This window comes from Heptranchias perlo, chromosome 3 (assembly GCF_035084215.1).
Source record: "Heptranchias perlo isolate sHepPer1 chromosome 3, sHepPer1.hap1, whole genome shotgun sequence".
Taxonomy (NCBI): Eukaryota; Metazoa; Chordata; class Chondrichthyes; order Hexanchiformes; family Hexanchidae; genus Heptranchias; species Heptranchias perlo.
The window spans coordinates 96,284,103-96,306,479 of NC_090327.1; the positions used below are offsets into that span (position 1 = coordinate 96,284,103).

At 50.4% G+C, this 22,377-nt stretch overlaps 2 protein-coding genes across 5 annotated transcripts in view; one reads left to right on the forward strand and one right to left on the reverse strand.

Annotated features, from left to right (window-relative positions):
- The window catches only part of sdha (succinate dehydrogenase complex, subunit A, flavoprotein (Fp)), a 47,752-nt gene extending 38,874 nt beyond the window's left edge, over positions 1-8,878 (reverse strand). The window contains exons 1-6 of one of the 2 annotated variants that reach the window (XM_067980917.1): positions 8,772-8,878; positions 6,272-6,361; positions 4,309-4,470; positions 3,502-3,645; positions 2,691-2,855; positions 373-521 (exon numbers count right to left, since the gene is read on the reverse strand). In XM_067980917.1, the coding sequence (XP_067837018.1) occupies positions 373-521; positions 2,691-2,855; positions 3,502-3,645; positions 4,309-4,470; positions 6,272-6,361; positions 8,772-8,813 (752 nt within the window). In that variant the 5' untranslated portion in view covers positions 8,814-8,878. Of the gene's footprint in view, positions 1-372; positions 522-2,690; positions 2,856-3,501; positions 3,646-4,308; positions 4,471-6,271; positions 6,362-8,762 lie in introns of both variants that reach the window. The other variant, XM_067980911.1, reaches the window with a different exon arrangement.
- The window catches only part of LOC137317925 (coiled-coil domain-containing protein 127-like), a 39,003-nt gene continuing 25,445 nt past the window's right edge, over positions 8,820-22,377 (forward strand). For 2 of the 3 annotated variants that reach the window (XM_067980927.1, XM_067980939.1), the window contains exon 1: positions 8,820-9,087. The gene's annotated coding sequence lies outside the window, so the exon portion shown is untranslated. Of the gene's footprint in view, positions 9,088-17,279; positions 17,423-22,377 lie in introns of all 3 variants that reach the window. The other variant, XM_067980935.1, reaches the window with a different exon arrangement.

The following is a 22,377-nucleotide window of genomic DNA, read 5'->3' on the forward strand; positions in this document are numbered from 1 at the left end:
CATCATGTCCACAGCACTTCACAGCCAATGACCTACTTTTGAAGTGTTGCCACTATTATGTAGGGAAATGTGACAGCCAAATGGGCATAGCAAAGTCCCACAAACAGGAAACGAGTGAGCCATTAATCTGTTTCTGTGCTGTGGACTGAGGGACACTTGTTGGCCAGAACACTGGAAGAATTCCTTGCAATTCTTCAAATAATACCGTGGGATCTTTAACAGTCACCTGAACAGGCAGACAGGGTCTCATCTATAAGACTAGCATAGGTCTCCCACAATTTAAGAGTACCTGCTGATCATTTGCATTCGCAGTAAGGATCATTTTGCACCTACACAGGAGAAAATCAGTTTGTTTTTGATGACCATTCTTACCCAGTAGCAAGCACAGTGTTATTGGCTCTAAAGCGGTGAATAGAACCGTCTTCCATACACAAAGCGATGACACCTCGACACTCTCCGTTCTCCATCAGGAGATCCAAGGCAAAGAATTCAACAAAGTAGCTGGTGTCGTACCGCAGCGACTGTAGAGACACATTACAGCAACTCCAATTATCCAAGAGCAGAAAGAAGGCGCTTTACAGCTGCATTTTCTGAGAGAAATTTTCAGACAAGTTAGATTGTGCAAGGTCGCACATATTGCATGGCTAATTGGTTTGGGGAGCTATCCGTGCTGTCAGTTTATGGGCGTGAACATTTCCACAGCAAATCGGGAAGGTTTCCGAGGATAATATAGGCCTGCAGGTTTCCAGTGTAGTGTGTGAACTTGTTTCAAGTGGCTTCAGCACTTAATCAGACTCATTTCTCCTTTGTGTTTTTTTTAAAAACACAGTTTCTTATAAAATCAAACTGTAATGTTGGATGTCAATTTTCACACATTGTAAACAACTGTTTTAACCCTTTAATTTGGCTTGGGAGCAATAGTAAGTGTTCACGTGATTTTAAACATAACTCAAGCAACAAAGCTGATCTCTAGGGAGATGACTAGAGCAGGGATGTCGAACATCCGGCCCACGGTCCAGTTTCAACCGGCCCGTGGTATGCATAAGGTTGTTGTTTGTCATTCCGCAGAGCCGGGAGCAGCAGCAGCAATGTGGTGAATGGGAGTGGTGCTGAGTCAGGAGCAGCTAGTAAAGGGGTGAGTGAAACTTGGGGACCTTACTGTGGGTAAATAGTGTAAGATTGTTCCCACTGGTGGGCATGGAGAACAAGGGGATGGAGACTGAGGATTCTCATTGCATTCAAGAAGCATCACAAGCTCCAATACACAGAGGAGATGCAGGAGGGCCGAGTATGGCCAGCAGCACCTTTGGAACTGGTAGAAGCACTCCTGCTCTTCCTCCTCCTCCTCCACAGAAGGGGAAGTAAAACCCCCCCCCCCCCCCCAGCATTTCTTCAGCTGTCCCTTTAAGGACCGCTGTTTAGACAGCTGTAGAGCTGGAAAAACTAGTCGGAGCTTGCACGGCACATGCTCCACCTAGTTTTTATACATTTTCCTGAAATAGGCACAGGACCCTTCTTTGCATATTTAAATTGATCCCATACTGATTTCAGGCAGCCACCTGGTCCACCTAAAAACAGTGCAGATCAATACGGCAGCGGCCATGCTGTCAACACAGATCAGGTGCAGGACCTCGTACCCAGAAATTGGTATACATTACGCCTGATTTACGACCATTGAACAGGCGGAACACATTATAATTTCTACCCCCCCCCCGTGTCCGTGTGTCCAAATAACTTTTGCTGAATGTAGCCCATGCCAAGTGCCAGGATGTCAGATCAGGCCCACTGTGAAAATTGAGTTTGACACCCTTGGACTAGAGTGAGCGGCAGGCCTGCCATAGCTGGGCTGTTGGCACACTGCGGTATGACAGCAATTTGTCTTTTATTGCAAGGGGCAAGAATAGAAAGGACAAAACTAAATTGTTTAGGCAGTGATAGAAGTGGAATCGATAAGACTTTTACACCAAATTTTTCTTTTTGGGAGGGGAGGGGGGAGCAGAGTGGGTTAATTTGCAGGAGAGAATAAAAGGATTATAAAGCCCCATTTTAATCCCAAATCATGCAAAGCTTTTTGGATAATCATACCAACTTCTTTAAATCGCTGTGATCCAGGGATGTTGATTATAAAAGCCCCAGTCTTCTCTGGTCCCTATATTTAAACTCTTACACAGTAGAAGCCCACACTGGGTAGGTGGAATTTGAGGCAGTAACTGGAATTTGAGGCGGCAGCTGGTTAGGACGAGCTGCAGCCACGGAAACAAACACTGGCAGACTGAGAGTTGAGTATGAACGGCTGCTTACGGGTAATGGCCTGTGACAGACATTACAGAGTATCAGCAATCACACAAGATACTTTTTAATCCCTGCCAGTCTGTGCTCGAATCTCGCTAGTTTGCAACAGTATTTCAAGTGAAGTATGCACAGGTAAGGTACCTACTTAAAATCTGCAGCTTTGCGTGTTGTTACTGCAACAACTTGCATTTAAATAGCATTCCTCACATGCAGGAGGATGTTGTTTAAGGCTAAGAAAGCAAAAAAATACCAATTTATATATATTTTTTTTACACATACGGAACTTAATCCCATTCTTCTGAAGGGTCTACATCTGAAATGTTAACTCATCCCTTCTCTCCACATATGCTGACTGACCCGTTGAGTGTTTCCAAAATTTTGTTTTAATGCCATCTTACCCTGCCGTACAATGTATGCAGCAAAGAGTGTCCCGTCCGGTCTGCAACACAACAGCAGCGATGAGCCTGCCCCCCTTTTCCAAACTGCAGGCTTTGCCCACCAAATGCACGCTGGTAAATCTTGCCCGCCTCTGTCCTACTGAAAGGCATCCCATAGTTTTCCAGCTGGTGTGAAGACAAAAGAAAACACAAAACACAACTTTTGTCAACAGTTCATTCAGGAAAGGATTCAGGTTCACCGACGCCGATTTTCAAATCTGACAAATGCACATCGCTTTACAGACCCTTTCCTTACCCCAAACGCATCTCCTCAACATTCCCCATAATGTTCACCGCTCCTGATACAGTGTTTTCATTATAAAGGTGGATATAGGAAGTTATAATGGGAAAAAGTTGACAGTAAACGCACAGATGCAAGGTTTTTTAAAGACATTATAGCTATAGATACATGTTGAATCATTCCATCATCCAGTGTAAAGACTACAACAATCCTTACAGCGCAATTATGGCATCCTTGTATCCCAAGTCCAGCTACCAATTAGTGTGGCGATGTGGTTAGTTTCATGCTGTGCACTGACTCACAGGAACGGATTGAAAAAGCTCAAATTCAATTCATTACGGACTTTTATGGCTATCAGAGGGAGGATATAGGCATCCCATCAGTCTGGACTGGATGTGAACTTAGGTCCCAGAAGTGAGATGTCAACATGCTAAACTGCTACACCACCCAGTCCCTTGTCATGTAGAAACATTTCCCATTTACAGAGAACATAGGTATATTTTGTGTTTAAAAATCTTGTGGCCCTCTTACCTCAATCACAGCAGCTGGTGCCTGCTCAGTCATGTAGTGGATTGCATCTTGATCTCCCAGCCAATCAGATCCTTTCACCGTGTCGTAAAAATGCCACCTCCAGTCATCGCTCTCCATATTACCCAGAGCAGCGTTTATTCCACCCTGCAAATAGAACCAGAATGTTTCCTCCATCTGTTTCCAGGAAATTTAAACCTCCTTTTCTTTCATTGGGTATACATCAGTGGTTGTCACGGGAGGGAATCAAAACACATTGCACCCAGTGCACGAACCGAACACTCCCAGGTTAAGTACAGCACAAGTCAGATGAAGAGTACAATAAACCTCCTCTACTTTGCCCCATTGATGCCCCTTAATCTCAACCTCAGAGCACTTTAACTCACCAGAATCAATTTTTGACACAGAATAATAATGATTATCAATAGGGCAAAATTATGTGGAAAATGATGGGCAGTTTTTTGTGTTGTGCTGTAAACTGATATCACTAAGAACAGAGGAGTTTTGTTAAAAGTAGCAAACTAATTCAATGCAAGAACTCCCGATGTCCTGGCCAATATTTATCCCTCAACCAAAAGTAGATTATCTGGTCATTAATCTCATTGCTGTATATGGGATTTGTTCTGTGCAATCTGGCTCACTCACACTGCTCAATCGTCCCCCTTGCCCCAACCACGCACCCCACCTCTTGCACTGTCCCTCTCAATCACACCCACCATGAAGCTTTTGGGAAGAGTACGTACACATTTAAACACGAATCAGACAACATTTCTACTTACAATGCATGGAAGGAACATTAGTGCATCTCACCTGTGCAGCAACAGTGTGCGATCTGGTAGGAAAGAGTTTCGTAATACAGGCAGTGTTGAAACCAGCCTCGGATAAACCAAAAGCTGCTCGCAAACCAGCACCACCTGCTCCGACTACTACCGCATCAAACTCATGATCAACCACTGGGTACTGAGTGGAGATCTGTATTAGGGAAGCAAAACACAAACAGACACATAGTGGTTACCAAGTGCAATAGCACAGATCTCAGAAGTAAAGGATCAGAGGGACAACAAATATTTTCACTGGTGCACAAAAACAGAGGATTCAAGTGCAACTTTGAACAACTTTCATATTGCATATCTGGGAGACTTTACATCCACTTCAACATGGGTACGATAGTGTAGCAGTTATGGTATTGGACTACCAACCCAGAGGTCATGAGTTCAAATCCCAAAGTTACAGAAGGAAAAAAAATGACCATGAAAGCTGCTGGATTGTTGTAAAAACCCAACTGGTTCAATAATATCCAGCAGGGAAGGGAAGCCTATTCCCCTTACTCCAGTCCCACATTATGCAGTTGACTCTTAATGTCACTTAATGCTATGAGGCAATACAGCCTACCACTTGTGCAGGGCAACTAGGGACGGTCAATAAATGTGGCTGTGCCAGCATTACCCTCATCCTAAGAATAAAACAAAACTATAATCTATCAGCTTTTAGGATAAAGGACAGTCAAGTACGCTGCAAGTCGCCATTACACTTTAAAACTAGCTTTCACTTTCTATTGTAGCATTTGAAAATGATTTCGTAGGAGACCAAAAATTTCCAAACCATCAGATTTTACCTCTTCGTTCTACACTTCAACCTTGAAATTAGGAATTGATGGCCTACAGGTGCCTACCTTTTCTTTTTCCTTATTTTATAGCTTTGTGGAGGCAAATTAGTATTCTTAAAGGAGCCAACAGTGAAAGAACTAGAAGACGTCATTCACATGTTTTAAGATACACCAGCAACAAATCTATTAAAAATTATATGAATGTGCAGATTTGTTGTGAAACATAATATACAAGTGTTAGCTCAATTAAAATCCAATATCATCAATATTAGAAACACAATACATGTTAAATACTATTTATATTTTTGAGGTGTGGTATGGATATCCTAACAGATTCTTGCTATATGAGTCAATGCGGTAGATCTTGACTTTGAGAGATAAAATGGGTGATAACGAGTCGACAATCCGTTTTACGTCACTCCCGATTTTAATTTCCATTGCATCACCCTAATAAGTAACTTCTCAGGAAATATTTTCTTTCTCTCTCTCTGCAGCTGTTGCCTGTTCACTGCATGCCCTAGCGCTAGGCTGACCAGTCCACGCGAAATGTGCCTTTAAAAAGACGCTGCTCCCAGATTCCCCAGATTTCAAAAGGCCCAATAGCTGGCCAATCGCATTGTTACTCTGATTAGTGGCTGTGGCCGCTCCTGCTCTCAAAATCCAGCCTACTGCTGCTCTGCCACTATCCAGCTGGTGGCAGTGGAGTCCAAGGAGCAGAGTCCCTCTGTCATCCCTCATCCACTCCACTGACTGAAGTTTTAATTCACAGTCCATTTGGGGTCTTATGTCTCCACAGAATGCCTGGATGCTGACACCTAATGCTGCTCCTTTGGGCGGGTGTTGGGCCCAAAGATCCTGGTCACTATTTGATGGGATAATTTTTTTGTCTATTCTCTCCTAGCATGTGCCTCATCATCAAAAGCCCCATTTCCCAGGAGTCAAACGCTGAAACCATTAAACCGAAAAGAGGCTCCTACTAAAAATCAGCGGGCTTTAGGTGTCTGGGTTTTGAAATTCACCAAAATTAGCAAGTTGCATTTGAACATTTTTAGAATTTGCTGTCTCAGTATTGGGCATACATGATCAAGTAATGCAAGGAAGTTCAGAAACTAAATTAAAGGCTACAATAACAGACTGCAGGGTCGAGCTTTATGGATCTTCACTTACTGTATTTGAAACTTTGGCTGCATTTTTGTTACGTTTCCCATTGATGGCAAAGTGGAAACTGCAAGCTCCTGTTTGACACACTGCAGGGATCTGTGAAGATACAAAACCCAATTAATTAAAAATGGTTGAAGGCCACCAGACTAAAAATGCAAAGATGAATATGGTAACATGTAAAATAAAACCATCTGCAAAATCAATGATAGATCTACACAGCTATCACGAGTGAAGGCACATTTCAAGTTGCCAGAAAAAGTGATCTCACAAACTCAATTTGGAAGGAAAGAGACTTGCATTTATATAGTGCCTGATCTAGCCTAGAAATGTCTCAAAGTGCTTCCATTATAATCAATTACTTTGAGGTGCAGTAACCCTCATATAGGTAAACTTGGCAGCCATTTTGGACCCAGCAAGATGAATTACTAATTAATCTGTTTTTGCTGGTATTGACTGAGGAAGGATTTATGACCAGAACATCAATCTTTAATAGAAGTGGTAGCAGAAGGTTGGCACAACAGGACAAACAAAGAGATGATGAAGCTCTAAGTTTTTCAACACAGAAAAAAAGGGAGAATAGATGGAAAGGAGCTTTCGGGTGATGGCTCAAAAATGAGGAAACCCATAGCAGTGTTCACCTGTATTCTTTCAAATTCCACAAAATGTATCATTTTAACATGGGAATTGCTGTACGAAAATGGCCAAGGTCCATCTAGTTCGCCTTCTACCATCCTGACAGTCACATGATACAACAATAATGGAATAGTTACCAATCATGGTAATCAATCTCTATCAATTAGTCTACAACAGACCCAGACATGAGGCAACGAAAACCCAGTGGTGGAAAGCTTTGCGAACCATAGGTTCAAAGTTCCTCCCAAGTATGCTACACTTACCACGTCATGTCTCAAATTACTCATATACTGTATCCCAAAATCTTTTTTTCTGAAAGAAATCTATCTAATTTGCATGTGAATAAATCAACATTATTTGCTTCCACCGTCTCCCTAAGGAGCTTGTTCCATCAATTTACCACTTGCTCACTGAAATAATGTTTCCGCAGATTAGTTTTGAATATGCCACTGTGTTCTACTGTTATGGACAAGGTGAAACAGCTTGTCCTGGTTGAAACTGTAGTACAGAAAGAAAGGTGCAAAGATAATTTGGAGGCCTACTTGAAACAGTATGAGAAGGTCAACAAGGTAAGGAAACAAAAGTTTGCCAATGACTCCAAAATAACATTTTAAAATAGTTTGAGGACAGAGGTCCCATCAGGTAAACTACTGACTACAAGAGAGATTTTAACTATAGGCTTAATTAGTGTGGGCCTGCACGCATTGGTTACAATCACTTTTTAAATCCTAGTTAGTACCTCCTTGAATTAGTATAACCCTGCAGGGATTACAATAACCAGTTGCACCACCATACCTCTCATAATGTGGCGATGCCGGTGATGGACTGGGGTTGACAATTGTAAACAATTTTACAACACCAAGTTATAGTCCAGCAATTTTATTTTAAATTCACAAGCTTTCGGAGGCTACCTCCTTCCTCAGGTGAACATCATTATTTAAATTAAAATTGCTGGACTATAACTTGGTGTTGTAAAATTGTTTACAAATACCTCTCATAGGTTACACTAACCTGCATAAACATAGACCCCCCCCCCAGTAAAGACTAGAAAGAACTTGCATTTATGTAACGCCTTGCACATCCTCAGGATATCCCAAAGTGCTTTACAGCCAAAGAAGGACTTTTTAAGTATAGACACTGTTGTAATGTAGAGAAATGTGGCAGCCAATTGGCACACGGCAAGGCCCCACAAACAGCAGGGAGATAAATATTAGCCAGGGCACCGGTGGTACTCTCCTAGTCTTCTTTGAATAATGCCATGGAATCTTTTATGTCTGGAGAGGACAGAAGGGACCTCAGTTTAATACTGAATCTGAAAGATGTCACCTCCAACAGTGCTGCACACCCTCAGTACTGCTTTGAAGTGTCAGCATAGATTATGTACTCAAATTTCTGGCATGGGGCTTGAACCCACGACCTTCTGACTCAGGTGAGAGTGCTACAACTGGGCCACGGCTGACACCTTCACACAGTTACGAGCAGCTCTATAACTCTCAAAGGTTACAGTGACACCTATGACCACTGACCTCCAGTAGCTAGTATCACTAAAATACTCACAGGTTACAATGACCAGGCTAACCCTGATGTCTAGTAACTAGTATCACCAGTACAACGCTCAAAGATTACAATGACCAGTATAACCTTAACTCAAGTAACTAGTATCACTGATATAACTCTCACCAGTTACACTGACCAGTATAACCTTAAGTAAATAGAATCACGTTTATAACTCCCGCTAGATGCACAACCAGTATAACCTTGAGGCTAGTAACTTGAATCATCAATATAACTGGTTACAATGACCAGTATAACGCAGACCCCAATTGCTAGTCTCACTGGTTACAGTAACTAGTATAACCCTGACCTGACTCACCGATCGCTTCAACAAACCCGACACCAGGCAAAGCGCCGCCATCTTGGGAACAACTGGCGCCTGCGCAGTGCGCGTCACGGTGTGGAGCGGCCCATTCCAGGGGGGCGAATAAAGTGTCTGTCACTCCGCGCCACTTAATGTCTTCGATAATAAAACCTCGGGCATCAGACAATCTGGTGAAACCGGGTCGATCCGCAACACCACCCACACGGGAATCCGCTCCAACGGGCTCTCCTGGGAAACAATCAAACTCTCCCCGTGACATCGCTGGTAATGGCCGCTACTCGGTAAAGAAGCGCGTCACCGAGGAGTGAAGGTGAGAAAGGATAAATAGAGAGATAGATAGAGAGAGAGAGAGGGACAGGCCGGAATAAATAGAGAGAACAGGCCGGAATAAATAGAGAGAGAACAGGCCGGAATAAATAGAGAGAGAACAGGCCGGAATAAATAAACACACACACACACACACACACAGAGAGCGGGATAGATAGAAGGAGAGAAACTCCGGAATAAATAAGCAAAGAAACAGACACACACGGGACGGGGCGTTGGGAGGGAGGGGGACGGGGCGTTGGGAGGGAGGGGGACGGGGCGTTGGGAGGGAGGGGGACGGGGCGTTGGGAGGGAGGGGGACGGGGCGTTGGGAGGGAGGGGGACGGGGCGTTGGGAGGGAGGGGGACGGGGCGTTGGGAGGGAGGGGGACGGGGCGTTGGGAGGGAGGGAGGGGGGGAGGGAGGGGGACGGGGCGTTAGTGGGGAGGGAGGAAGTTAGGAGGGAGGGGAGGGGGGGGGGAGGGAGGGAGGGGGTGGAAAACGGGGAGTTAGTGGGGAGGGGGGGAAACAGGGAGGTAGTGGGGAGGGGTGGGGGAGAAACAGGGAGGTAGTGGGGAGGGGAGAAACAGGGAGGTAGTGGGGAGGGGAGAAACAGGGAGGTAGTGGGGAGGGGAGAAACAGGGAGGTAGTGGGGAGGAACAGGGGGGGGAGGTAGTGGGGAGGGGGGGGAGGTAGTGGGGAGGGGGGGGAGGTAGTGGGGAGGGGGGGGAGGGGGTGGAAAACGGGGAGGTAGTGGGGAGGGGGGGGAAACACGGAGTGAGGGGGGTGGGGAGAAACAGGGAGGTGGGGGGAGATACAGGGAGGTAGTGGGGAGGGGAGGGGAGAAACAGGGAGGTAGTGGGGAGGGGAGAAACAGGGAGGTAGTGGGGAGGAACAGGGAGGTAGTGGGGAGGGGGGGGAGGAACAGGGAGGTAGTGGGGAGGGGGGGGAGGAACAGGGAGGTAGTGGGGAGGGGGGGGAGGAACAGGGAGGTAGTGGGGAGGGGGGGGAGGTAGTGGGGAGGGGGGGGAGGTAGTGGGGAGGGGGGGGAGGTAGTGGGGAGGTAGTGGGGAGGGGGGGGAGGTAGTGGGGAGGGGGGGGAGGTAGTGGGGAGGGGGGGGAGGTAGTGGGGAGGGGGGGGGAGGTAGTGGGGAGGGGGGGGGAGAAACAGGGAGGTAGTGGGGAGGGGGGGGGAGAAACAGGGAGGTAGTGGGGAGGGGGGGGAGAAACAGGGAGGTAGTGGGGAGGGGGGGGGAGGTAGTGGGGAGGGGGGGGAGGTAGTGGGGAGGGGGGGGGAGGTAGTGGGGAGAAACAGGGAGGTAGTGGGGAGGGGGGGGGAGAAACAGGGAGGTAGTGGGGAGGGGGGGGGAGAAACAGGGAGGTAGTGGGGAGGGGGGGGGAGAAACAGGGAGGTAGTGGGGAGGGGGGGGAGAAACAGGGAGGTAGTGGGGAGGGGGGGGGAGGTAGTGGGGAGGGGGGGGAGGTAGTGGGGAGGGGGGGGAGGTAGTGGGGAGGGGGGGGAGGTAGTGGGGAGGGGGGGGAGGTAGTGGGGAGGGGGGGGAGGTAGTGGGGAGGGGGGGGAGAAACAGGGAGGTAGTGGGGAGGGGGGGGGAGAAACAGGGAGGTAGTGGGGAGGGGGGGGGAGAAACAGGGAGGTAGTGGGGAGGGGGGGGAGAAACAGGGAGTTAGTGGGGAGGGGGGGGGGAGAAACAGGGAGTTAGTGGGGAGGGGGGGGAGAAACAGGGAGTTTGTGGGGAGGGAGAGAAACGGGGAGTTAGTGGGGAGGGGGCGGAGAAACAGGGAGTTTGTGGGGAGGGAGAGAAACGGGGAGTTAGTGGGGAGGGGGAGGGAGAGAAACGGGGAGTTAGTGGGGAGGGGGGGGGGAGAAACAGGGAGTTAGTGGGGAGGGGGGGGAGAAACAGGGAGTTAGTGGGGAGGGAGAGAAACGGGGAGTTAGTGGGGAGGGGGAGGGAGAGAAACAGGGAGTTAGTGGGGAGGGGGGGGGGAGAAACAGGGAGTTAGTGGGGAGGGGGGGGAGAAACAGGGAGTTAGTGGGGAGGGGGGGGAGAAACAGGGAGTTTGTGGGGAGGGAGAGAAACAGGGAGTTAGTGGGGAGGGGGAGGGAGAGAAACAGGGAGTTAGTGGGGAGGGGGGGGGAGAAACAGGGAGTTAGTGGGGAGGGGGGGGGGAGAAACAGGGAGTTAGTGGGGAGGGGGGGGAGAAACAGGGAGTTTGTGGGGAGGGAGAGAAACAGGGAGTTTGTGGGGAGGGAGAGAAACGGGGAGTTAGTGGGGAGGGGGGGGTGAGAAACAGGGAGTTAGTGGGGAGGGGGGGGAGAAACAGGGAGTTAGTGGGGAGGGGGGGGAGAAACAGGGAGTTAGTGGGGAGGGAGAGAAACGGGGAGTTAGTGGGGAGGGGGAGGGAGAGAAACAGGGAGTTAGTGGGGAGGGGGGGGGGAGAAACAGGGAGTTAGTGGGGAGGGGGGGGAGAAACAGGGAGTTAGTGGGGAGGGGGGGGAGAAACAGGGAGTTTGTGGGGAGGGAGAGAAACGGGGAGTTAGTGGGGAGGGGGCGGAGAAACAGGGAGTTTGTGGGGAGGGAGAGAAACGGGGAGTTAGTGGGGAGGGGGAGGGAGAGAAACGGGGAGTTAGTGGGGAGGGGGAGGGAGAGAAACGGGGAGTTAGTGGGGAGGGGGGGGGGAGAAACAGGGAGTTAGTGGGGAGGGGGGGGGAGAAACAGGGAGTTAGTGGGGAGGGGGGGGAGAAACAGGGAGTTAGTGGGGAGGGAGAGAAACGGGGAGTTAGTGGGGAGGGGGAGGGAGAGAAACGGGGAGTTAGTGGGGAGGGGGGGGGAGAAACGGGGAGTTAGTGGGGAGGGGGGGGGGAGAAACAGGGAGTTAGTGGGGAGGGGGGGGGAGAAACAGGGAGTTAGTGGGGAGGGGGGGGGGAGAAACAGGGAGTTAGTGGGGAGGGGGGGGGAGAAACAGGGAGTTTGTGGGGAGGGAGAGAAACTGAGTTAGTGGGGAGGGGGAGGGAGAGAAACGGGGAGTTAGTGGGGAGGGGGGGGAGAAACAGGGAGGTAGTGGGGAGGGGGGGGGAGAAACAGGGAGGTAGTGGGGAGTGGGGGGGGGAGAAACAGGGAGGTCGTGGGGACGGGGGGGGGAGAAACAGGGAGGTAGTGGGGACGGGGGGGGAGAAACGGGGAGGGGGGGGAGAAACGGGGAGGGGGGGAGAAACAGGGAGTTTGTGGGGAGGGGGGGGGAGAAACAGGGAGTTTGTGGGGAGGGGGGGGGGAGAAACAGGGAGTTTGTGGGGAGGGGGGGGAGAAACAGGGAGTTTGTGGGGAGGGAGAGAAACGGAGTTAGTGGGGAGGGGGAGGGAGAGAAACGGGGAGTTAGTGGGGAGGGGGGGGAGAAACAGGGAGGTCGTGGGGAGGGGGGGGGAGAAACGGGGAGGTGGGGAGAAACAGGGAGGTAGTGGGGAGGGGGGGTGGAGAAACAGGGAGTTAGTGGCGAGGGGGGGTGGGGAGAAACAGGGAATGGGGTGGGGAGGGGGGGGTAGAAACGGAGTTAGTGGGGAGGGGGAGAAACGGAGTTAGTGGGGAGGGGGATAAAAAGGGAGGGAGTGGGGGGGGGGGGGAGAAATAGGGAGTTAGTGAGGGGGCGGGGGGGAGAAACAGGGAGTTAGTGGGGGGGGGTGGAGAAACAGGGAGTTAGTGGGGGGGGTGGAGAAACAGGGAGTTAGTGGGGGGGGTGGAGAAACAGGGAGTTAGTGGGGGGGTGGGAGAAACAGGGAGTTAGTGGGGTGGGGGAGAAACAGGGAGTTAGTGGGGAGGGGGGGTGAGAAAGGGAGTTAGTGGGGAGGGGGGGTGAGAAAGGGAGTTAGTGGGGAGGGGGGGGTGAGAAACATGGAGTTAGTGGGGAGGGGGGGTGAGAAACAGGGAGTTAGTGGGGAGGGGGGGGTGAGAAACATGGAGTTAGTGGGGAGGGGGGGTGAGAAACAGGGAGTTGGTGGGGAGGGGGGGTGAGAAACAGGGAATTGGTGGGGAGGGGGGGTGAGAAACAGGGAGTTCGTGGGGAGGGGGAGAAACAGGGAGTTCGTGGGGAGTGGGGGGAGAAACAGGGGGTTAGTGGGGAGGGAGAGAAACACGGAGTTTGTGGGGAGGGGGAGGGAGAGAAACGGGGAGTTAGTGGGGAGGGGGAGGGGGGGGGGAGAAACAGGGAGGTAGTGGGGAGGGGGAGGAGAAACAGGGAGGTAGTGGGGAGGTGGGGGAGAAACGGGGAGGGGGGGAGAAACAGGGAGGTAGTGGGGAGGGGGGGGTGGAGAAACAGGGAGTTAGTGGCGAGGGAGGTGGGGAGAAACAGGGAATGGGGTGGGGAGGGGGGGGAAAGAAACAGGGAGTTAGTGGGGAGGGGGAGAAACAGGGAGTTAGTGGGGAGGGGGAGAAACAGGGAGTTAGTGTGGTGGGGGGAGAAACGGAGTTAGTCGGGGGGGGGAGAAACGGAGTTAGTGGGGGGGTGGAGAAACAGGGAGTTAGTGGGGAGGGGGGGGAGAAACGGGGAGGGGGGGGAGAAACGGGGAGGGGGGGGAGAAACGGGGAGGGGGGGGAGAAACGGGGAGGGGGGGGAGAAACGGGGAGGGGGGGGAGAAACGGGGAGGTAGTGGGGAGGGGGGGGAGAAACGGGGAGGTAGTGGGGAGGGGGGGGGAGAAACGGGGAGGTAGTGGGGAGGGGGGGGGAGAAACGGGGAGGTAGTGGGGAGGGGGGGGAGAAACGGGGAGGTAGTGGGGAGGGGGGGGAGAAACGGGGAGGTAGTGGGGAGGGGGGGGGAGAAACGGGGAGGTAGTGGGGAGGGGGGGGGGAGAAACGGGGAGGTAGTGGGGAGGGGGGGGAGAAACGGGGAGGGGGGGGAGAAACGGGGAGGTAGTGGGGAGAAACGGGGAGGTAGTGGGGAGGGGGGGGGGAAACAGGGAGGTAGTGGGGAGGAGGGGGGGAGAAACAGGGAGGTAGTGGGCGGGGGGGGGAGAAACAGGGAGTTAGTGGGGAGGGGGGGGAGAAACAGGGAGGGAGTGGGCGGGGGGGTGAGAAACAGGGAGTTAGTGGGGAGGGGGGGTGAGAAACAGGGAGTTAGTGGGGAGGGGGGGTGAGAAACAGGGAGTTAGTGGGGAGGGGGGGTGAGAAACAGCGAGTTAGTGGGGAGGGGGGGTGAGAAACAGGGAGTGGGGTGGGGAGGGGGGGGAAAGAAACAGGGAGTTAGTGGGGAGGGGGAGAAACAGGGAGTTAGTGTGGTGGGGGGAGAAACAGGGAGTTAGTGGGGGGGGTGGAGAGACAGGGAGTTAGTGGGGAGGGGGGGGAGAAACAGGGAGTGAGTGGGCGGGGGGGGGGGAGAAACAGGGAGTTCGTGGCGAGGGGGGGTGGTGAGAAACAGGGAGTGGGGTGGGGAGGGGGGGGAAAGAAACAGGGAGTTAGTGGGGAGGGGGAGAAACAGGGAGTTAGTGGGGAGGGGGAGAAACAGGGAGTTAGTGGGGAGGGGGAGAAACAGGGAGTTAGTGGGGAGGGGGAGAAACAGGGAGTTAGTGGGGAGGGGGAGAAACAGGGAGTTTGTGGGGAGGGGTGGAGAAACAGGGAGTTCGTGGCGAGGGGGGGTGGTGAGAAACAGGGAGTGGGGTGGGGAGGGGGGGGAAAGAAACAGGGAGTTAGTGGGGAGGGGGAGAAACAGGGAGTTAGTGGGGAGGGGGAGAAACAGGGAGTTAGTGGGGAGGGGGAGAAACAGGGAGTTAGTGGGGAGGGGGAGAAACAGGGAGTTAGTGGGGAGGGGGAGAAACAGGGAGTTTGTGGGGAGGGGTGGAGAAACAGGGAGTTAGTGGGGGGGGGGGTGGGAGAAACGGAGTTAGTGGGGTGGGGGAGAAACGGGGAGTTAGTGGGGAGAGGGGTGAGAAACAGGGAGTTAGTGGGGAGGGGGGGTGAGAAACAGGGAGTTAGTGGGGAGGGGGGGTGAGAAACAGGGAGTTAGTGGGGAGGGGGGGTGAGAAACAGGGAGTTAGTGGGGAGGGGGGGTGAGAAACAGGGAGTTAGTGGGGAGGGGGGGTGAGAAACAGGGAGTTAGTGGGGAGAGGGGTGAGAAACAGGGAGTTAGTGGGGAGGGGGGGTGAGAAACAGGGAGTTAGTGGGGAGGGGGGGTGAGAAACAGGGAGTTAGTGGGGAGGGGGGGTGAGAAACAGGGAGTTAGTGGGGAGGGGGGGTGAGAAACAGGGAGTTAGTGGGGAGGGGGGGTGAGAAACAGGGAGTTAGTGGGGAGGGGGGGTGAGAAACAGGGAGTTAGTGGGGAGGGGGGGTGAGAAACAGGGAGTTAGTGGGGAGGGGGGGTGAGAAACAGGGAGTTAGTGGGGAGGGGGGGTGAGAAACAGGGAGTTAGTGGGGAGGGGGGGTGAGAAACAGGGAGTTAGTGGGGAGGGGGGGTGAGAAACAGGGAGTTAGTGGGGAGGGGGGGTGAGAAACAGGGAGTTAGTGGGGAGGGGGGGTGAGAAACAGGGAGTTAGTGGGGAGGGGGGGTGAGAAACGGAGTTAGTGGGGAGGGGGGGTGAGAAACAGGGAGTTAGTGGGGAGGGGGGGTGAGAAACAGGGAGTTAGTGGGGAGGGGGGGTGAGAAACAGGGAGAGTTGGTGGGGAGAGGGGGGGGGCAGAAACAGGGAGAGTTGGTGGGGAGAGGGGGGGGCAGAAACAGGGAGAGTTGGTGGGGAGAGGGGGGGGGAGAAACAGGGAGAGTTGGTGGGGAGAGGGGGGGGGGAGAAACAGGGAGAGTTGGTGGGGAGAGAGAGAGAGAGAGAGAGTGTGTTACTGGGGGAGGGGGGAGAGAGAGACGGGGTGCCACTGGGGGAGGGGGGAAGGGGGAGACCAGGGAGGGAAGGGAGGGGGGAGACAGGAGAGGGAGACCCGGGGGGGGGGGTGGGGGGAAGGGAGAGAGGGAGACCCTGGGGGGGGGTGGGGGGGAGGGAGAGGGAGCGAGGGAGACCCTGGGGCGGGGGGGGGGGGGGGGAGAGGGAGCGGGAGCGAGGGAGACCCTGGGGCGGGGGGGGGGGGGGGGGAGAGGGAGCGGGAGCGAGGGAGACCCTGGGGCGGGGGGGGGGAGGGAGAGGGAGCGAGAACGAGGGAGACCCTGGGGCGGGGGGGGGGGGGGGGTGGAGGGAGCGAGAGCGAGGGAGACCCTGGGGCGGGGGGGGGGTGGAGGGAGCGAGAGCGAGGGAGACCCTGGAGGGGGGGGGAAGGGAGCAAGGCAGACCCGGGGGTGGGGGGGGAAAAGGAGCGAGGGTGACCCTGGGGTGGGGGGGGGGGAAAGGGAGCGAGGGAGACCCTGGTGGGTGGGAAGGGAGCAGAATAGAGAGGCACTAGCGTGGGAGGGATTGGTAGAGAGTTATGGGGGGTGGAAAGTGAGGTGATAGAAGCAAAGAGATTGAGGATGACTGTTTGGCATGAGAAGTAGTGGGAAGGGGTTGGGATGGCACTGGGTCGAAAGAAGAGGTTTGTTGTGGGGCTGGGAGAGTCGCCATGTGAGAAAGGGGTTGGTGCTCCACCCCCTTCCAGTGCAGCCCTGCTCCACGGCCATATCGCTTCACCTACCCACAATCCGAAAATCAGCTCATGGCTCTGAAATTGTGACCCAAATATCACCCTGCAACCTGCTACACCAAAGCAAGCATGTGGCATTGGCTGGGTCCCCCACCAGTATCCTGCCCATAAACAGTGCCCTGCACCCACCAACTGAAAATACAACATTCCACGGCTTCCTTCCTGACCCACTGACTGCCCTCACCCGTCAATGGAAATCATTGGCTGCAGCCCACAGGTACTCCCTTCTAGGCCATGCGACCTAACACAGCCCACCCAAAAGGAAAGGGGGATCAAACACAAGCAGAAGAGGACTGAGGAGGAAAGAAGCAGATGAGACATGTAGAAAGTTGCAGAAGAGAGAGAAGCAGCAACACAAAGAATGACGGAGGCGGGTGGAAGAGAGGCCACATGCTCTGACTTATCACGAGAATCCACTGAAATATATGATGGGTCAGAAATCAAGCAGAGCAGCGAAGCAACGCTAACCGCCGCAGCTCCTGCAAATTTAATTAACGAATTTACTTACTGCGGGCTCTGTGGCATCGAATTGCTTAAATTCAAACTTTAAACAAAGTGTGTGTTATCATCCCAGCCTCTGCGCAATGCAAGTTGCTGCGCGGCAAGGAAAAAATCTGAGAGGAGATGACACGCCCATAAAATCTGTCAGGAAGAGAAGTAAACCCACAGATTCAGGCTGCATTGCTCAAGCAGGCAAGCAGACTTCATTCATTTAAAGTTAGTATTCTGGATGTCATTGTAAATAATTTTAATTTTTTTTAATAAAAAGCTAAAGAAATAATCAAATTAAAGAGACAGAAGGGAAAAGTTTTTTAAAAATTTTAAAGTTTTTTTAAATAACGAAAAACTATTAAAATAAGGAGTAATATGAGACTCCACATTTTTAAAAAGTTAATTTTTAGTTGTTTGGCTGTCATTAAGACTAACCGCGCTGTTAAAATTAGTTTAGACCTGGTATTTTTAAGCGCACCTGTTTGGTGGCGTAATTAGTTACTTTCCAGCTGGGCAGATAAGCAAATTGATGCTTTTTCAATGATTTCTCTGATTGCAGCGTGTGATGGCCCTTTAATTCGAAGCTGTCATATCGCTGGCAAACCACTAGGAACAAGTTCACAAATTCTGCGTTGTACTGCGCATGTGAAAACGTAGCAACTTGCTCCTTGAATTCGTCACTAAAAACGGAGATCTCTATTGAGCTCCTCCGTTATTTCGGGAGCGATTTCTGGCCCAATACATTATTTATACCATAAAAAGTCTTGTGCATGGTATGCACTTCCTGTCCACATTAATCTCAATTCCTGTGTCATGATTTTTGAGTTATTTTGCCAATGTTTGTAGTGGGAAAACCCTATGTCAACATTTGCCTGTCACACTAAAATTCCGGTCTTCCCGCCACAAGGTGGCAAGTCGCCCAGCTCCACCTGCCATTTTGTTGTTTAACCTGATTTTTTTTTGGTTATTTTTAACAAATTTTAAACCCCAATTTCAGAGCAGCCAGAACCCCTTTACTCATCCAATCTATTAAGGCTTCCCCTCCCCCCAACCCAATTTATTGGATCGCAGCCTAACTGCCCACCCACTCTGTTTTCTTTCCTCATTAGTAATGGGACAGCATCAAATCCAGTGCTAGAGCCTATTTGCCTGACCTGCTTTCAACCCACCTGTTTCCAGCTGCTGGATTAGTGTTAGGGCCAACTCGCACCACGTTGCCCTCAAATTCACATCCCCAGTAGTATTAGTTGGACCTCAGACATCGCACGTCCCCAGCCACCTGTGGTCCTCAGCCTGCAACAGCTGTCTCTTTGAAGTTTATTTTTCCCCAGGCTTGCTTCTTCCACCCTGGCCCATATGACTACCTGCAGTTTTGTTTTTCTCTTTTTTTTTTCCCTCTAGCTCACCCTTTAGCTCCTCCCAACAACCAAGGAGATTTTCTAGAATAGTATTGACTTTTCAAAGTGTCATACAAACTGAAAATCTGTTTTCACCGTAATAAACTTTAAATGGGCTTTTCGCACTTTATTTATTTTAACATGCCTTTCACGTTGAATAAGACAGAATTCTGGACTCTCCTGAAGGTCATGTGTCATGGTGTCTCTGCTGCACTGAGAATTGTAAATGGGGAGGGATGGGGCTGGAGTCTGAACTCTGGATGATTTTGAGGGTGAGTCTTTTGGCTTGGTGGTGGGGGGCAGGCTTTTGTTCCTGTGTTTTCTTCAAGAAACAACTTGCATGGCATCCCATATTTGATGCCTAGGCGTTGTTTGTGTCTCACCTGCAGAATGGCAGCGAGCCTTTGGCTCAGTGTTAGTGTTCCCGCCTCTGAGTTCAAACCCGCCTCTGAGTTCAAACCCCACTCCAGAAAGTCCCGGTGAGTGGAGACCAGAGCTCTGGTTTTGAATTCTGTGTTGACATCCAGCAGGATACTCATGTCCGGTGGGTGTGGGTGGTTCCCCTATCCCCTCAATGTATGGGTTATAGTGGTCCATAAAACTCTCCTGCTGTCTAAAGATGGTTACGGCCATGGAAGGAGCCTTCATGTAGCAGCCTTTCGCTTTGAATCAGCCTGCGCATCCATTCAGTACTTCACATTATTCTCTGAGGGAACAGTGTGAAGATATGAAAATGACAACCACCTACAAAATATTGTGAAATTGAGATGTTTTGGCCACCGGGTGGCAGTGTTGAATGGAAATGCTCGTGGAGAATAAAGTCACTAATATTTTGTAGTGCTTTTAAAACTGTGTCTCTCAGCTCAGTGAGCATATTGGTACAGAGCAGCCAGATTTTCACCCCTGAGCCCCAGTACATGTTGAAGTCACTGCTTCAGCACAAGCAATGCAGTTGGCCTTAGCTGTTCTGGTTCCTGCTGCTCATCCCTGACCACCGACAAGTGCTGGAACATGCCTCGATGTCAGCTGTGCCAGCTCTTTGAAAGAGCTATCCAATTAGTCCCACTCCCCTGTTCTTTCCCCATAGCCCTGCAAATTTTTCCTTTTCAAGGGTGGTTGTAGAGGGTTGTTTTTCAAACTGGAGGCCTGTGACCAGCGGTGTGCCTCAGGGATCGGTGCTGGGTCCGCTGTTATTTGTTATTTATATTAATGATTTGGATGAGAATTTAGGAGGCATGGTTAGTAAGTTTGCAGATGACACCAAGATTGGTGGCATTGTGGACAGTGAAGAAGGTTACCTAGGATTGCAACGGGATCTTGATAAATTGGGCCAGTGGGCCGATGAATGGCAGATGGAGTTTAATTTAGATAAATGTGAGGTGATGCATTTTGGTAGATCGAATCGGGCCAGGACCTACTCCGTTAATGGTAGGGTGTTGGGGAGAGTTATAGAACAAAGAGATCTAGGAGTACAGGTTCATAGCTCCTTGAAAGTGGAGTCACAGGTAGATAGGGTGGTGAAGAAGGCATTCGGCATGCTTGGTTTCATTGGTCAGAACATTGAATACAGGAGTTGGGATGTCTTGTTGAAGTTGTACAAGACATTAGTTAGGCCACACTTGGAATACTGTGTACAGTTCTGGTCACCCTATTATGGAAAGGATATTATTAAACTAGAAAGAGTGCAGAAAAGATTTACTAGGATGCTGCCAGGACTTGATGGTTTGACTTATAGGGAGAGGTTGGATCGACTGAGACTTTTTTCCCTGGAGAGTAGGAGGTTTAGGGGTGATCTTATAGAAGACTATAAAATAATGAGGAGCATAGATAAGGTAGTCAAAATCTTTTCCCAAAGGTAGGGGAGTCTATAACGAGGGGGCATAGATTTAAGGTGAGAGGGGAGAGATACAAAAGGGTCCAGAGGGGTAATTTTTTCACTCAAAGGGTGGTGAGTGTCTGGAACGAGCTGCCAGAGGCAGTAGTAGAGGCGGGTACAATTTTGTCTTTTAAAAAGCATTTGGACAGTTACATGGGTAAGATGGGTATAGAGGGATATGGGCCAAGTGCAGGCAATTGGGACTAGCTTAGTGGTATAAACTGGGCGACATGGACATGTTGGGCCGAAGGGCCTGTTTCCATGTTGTTGTAACTTCTATGATTCTAAGTACATATCCAATTCCCTTTTTGAAAGTTGCTATTGAATCTGTGACTACCACGCTTTCAGGCAGTGCATTCCATATCACAACAACTCGCTGCATAAAGAAAATTCTCTTCATCTCCCCTCTGGTTCTTTTGCCAATTACCTTAAATCTGTCCTCTGGTTATTGACCCTCCTGCCAGTGGAAACAGTTTCACCTTATTTATTCTATCAAAGCCCTTATAATTTTGAACACCTATTAAACCTCCCCTTAAGGAGAACAATTTCAGTTTCTCTGTTCTCTCCACATAGCTGAAGTCCTTCATCCTCTAGTAAATCTCCTCTGCACCCTTTCCAAGGCCGCAACATCCTTCCTAAAGTGTGGTGCCCACAATTGGACACTACTTCAGCTGAGGCCTAACCAATGATTTATGAAGGTTTAGCACAGCTTCCTTGCTTTTATATTCTCTGCCTCTATTTATAAAGTCTAGGATCCTGTAAGTGACAGGTTAGCTTATGCATTAACAGCCTTATCGACTTGTCCTGCCCCCTTCAAAGATTTGTATATGTGAACCTCCAAGTTTCTCTGTTCCTGCACCCCCTTTAAAATTGTGCCATTTAATTGATGTTGCCTGTCCTCAATCTTCCTTCCAAAATGCATTACTTCACACTTCTTACATAGAATCTACAACACAGAAACAGGCCATTCGGCTGAACTGGTCTTTGTCGGCGTATAAGCGCCACATGAGCCTTCTCTCACCCCTCTTCATCAAACCCTATCAGCATATTTTTCTGTTCCTTTCTCCCTCGTGCTTATCTAGCTTCCCCTTAATGCTTCCATGCTATTCACCTCAACTGCTCCTTGTGGTGGAGAGTTCCACATTCTAACCACTCTTTAGGTAAAGAAGTTTCTCCTGAATTCCCTGTTGTATTTATTGATGACTATCATATTTATGGCCTCTAGTTTTGGTCTCCCCCACAAGTGGGGTCATCTTCTCTACGTCTACCCTATCAAATCCTTCCATAATTTTAAAGACCTCTCTTAGGTCACCCCTCAGCCTTCTCTTTTCTAGAGTTCAGCCTTTCCTGATAAGTGTCTCCTCTCAGTTCTGGTATCATTGTAAATCTTCTTTTCACCCTCTCCAGTGCCTCTATATCCCTTTTATAATATGGAGACCAGCACTGTTCACAGTACTCTAAATGTGGTCTAACCAAGGTTGGATACAAGTTGAACATAACCTCCCTGCTTTTCAATTCTGCCCCTCTAGAAATGAACCCCAATGCTTTGTTTGCTTTTTTTATGGCCTTATTAACCTGCGTTGCTACTTTGTGATTGTGTATCTGTACCCATAGATCCCTTTGTTCCTTTGCCCCATTTACACTCTTATTATCTAAGCAGTACGTGGCCTCCTTGTTCTTCCTACCAAAAGGTAACACCTCACACTTACGTATATTGAAACTCATTTGCCAATTAGACACTCATTCTCCAAGTTTATTAATGCCGTCTTGTATTTTGTCGCCGTCTTCCTCCGTATTAACTGTGTATCCCCTAATTTGGAGTCGTTTGCAAATTTTGAAATTGTACTTCCGATTCCCGAGTCCAAATCATTTATGTAAATTGTGTACAACAGTGATCCCAGGACTGA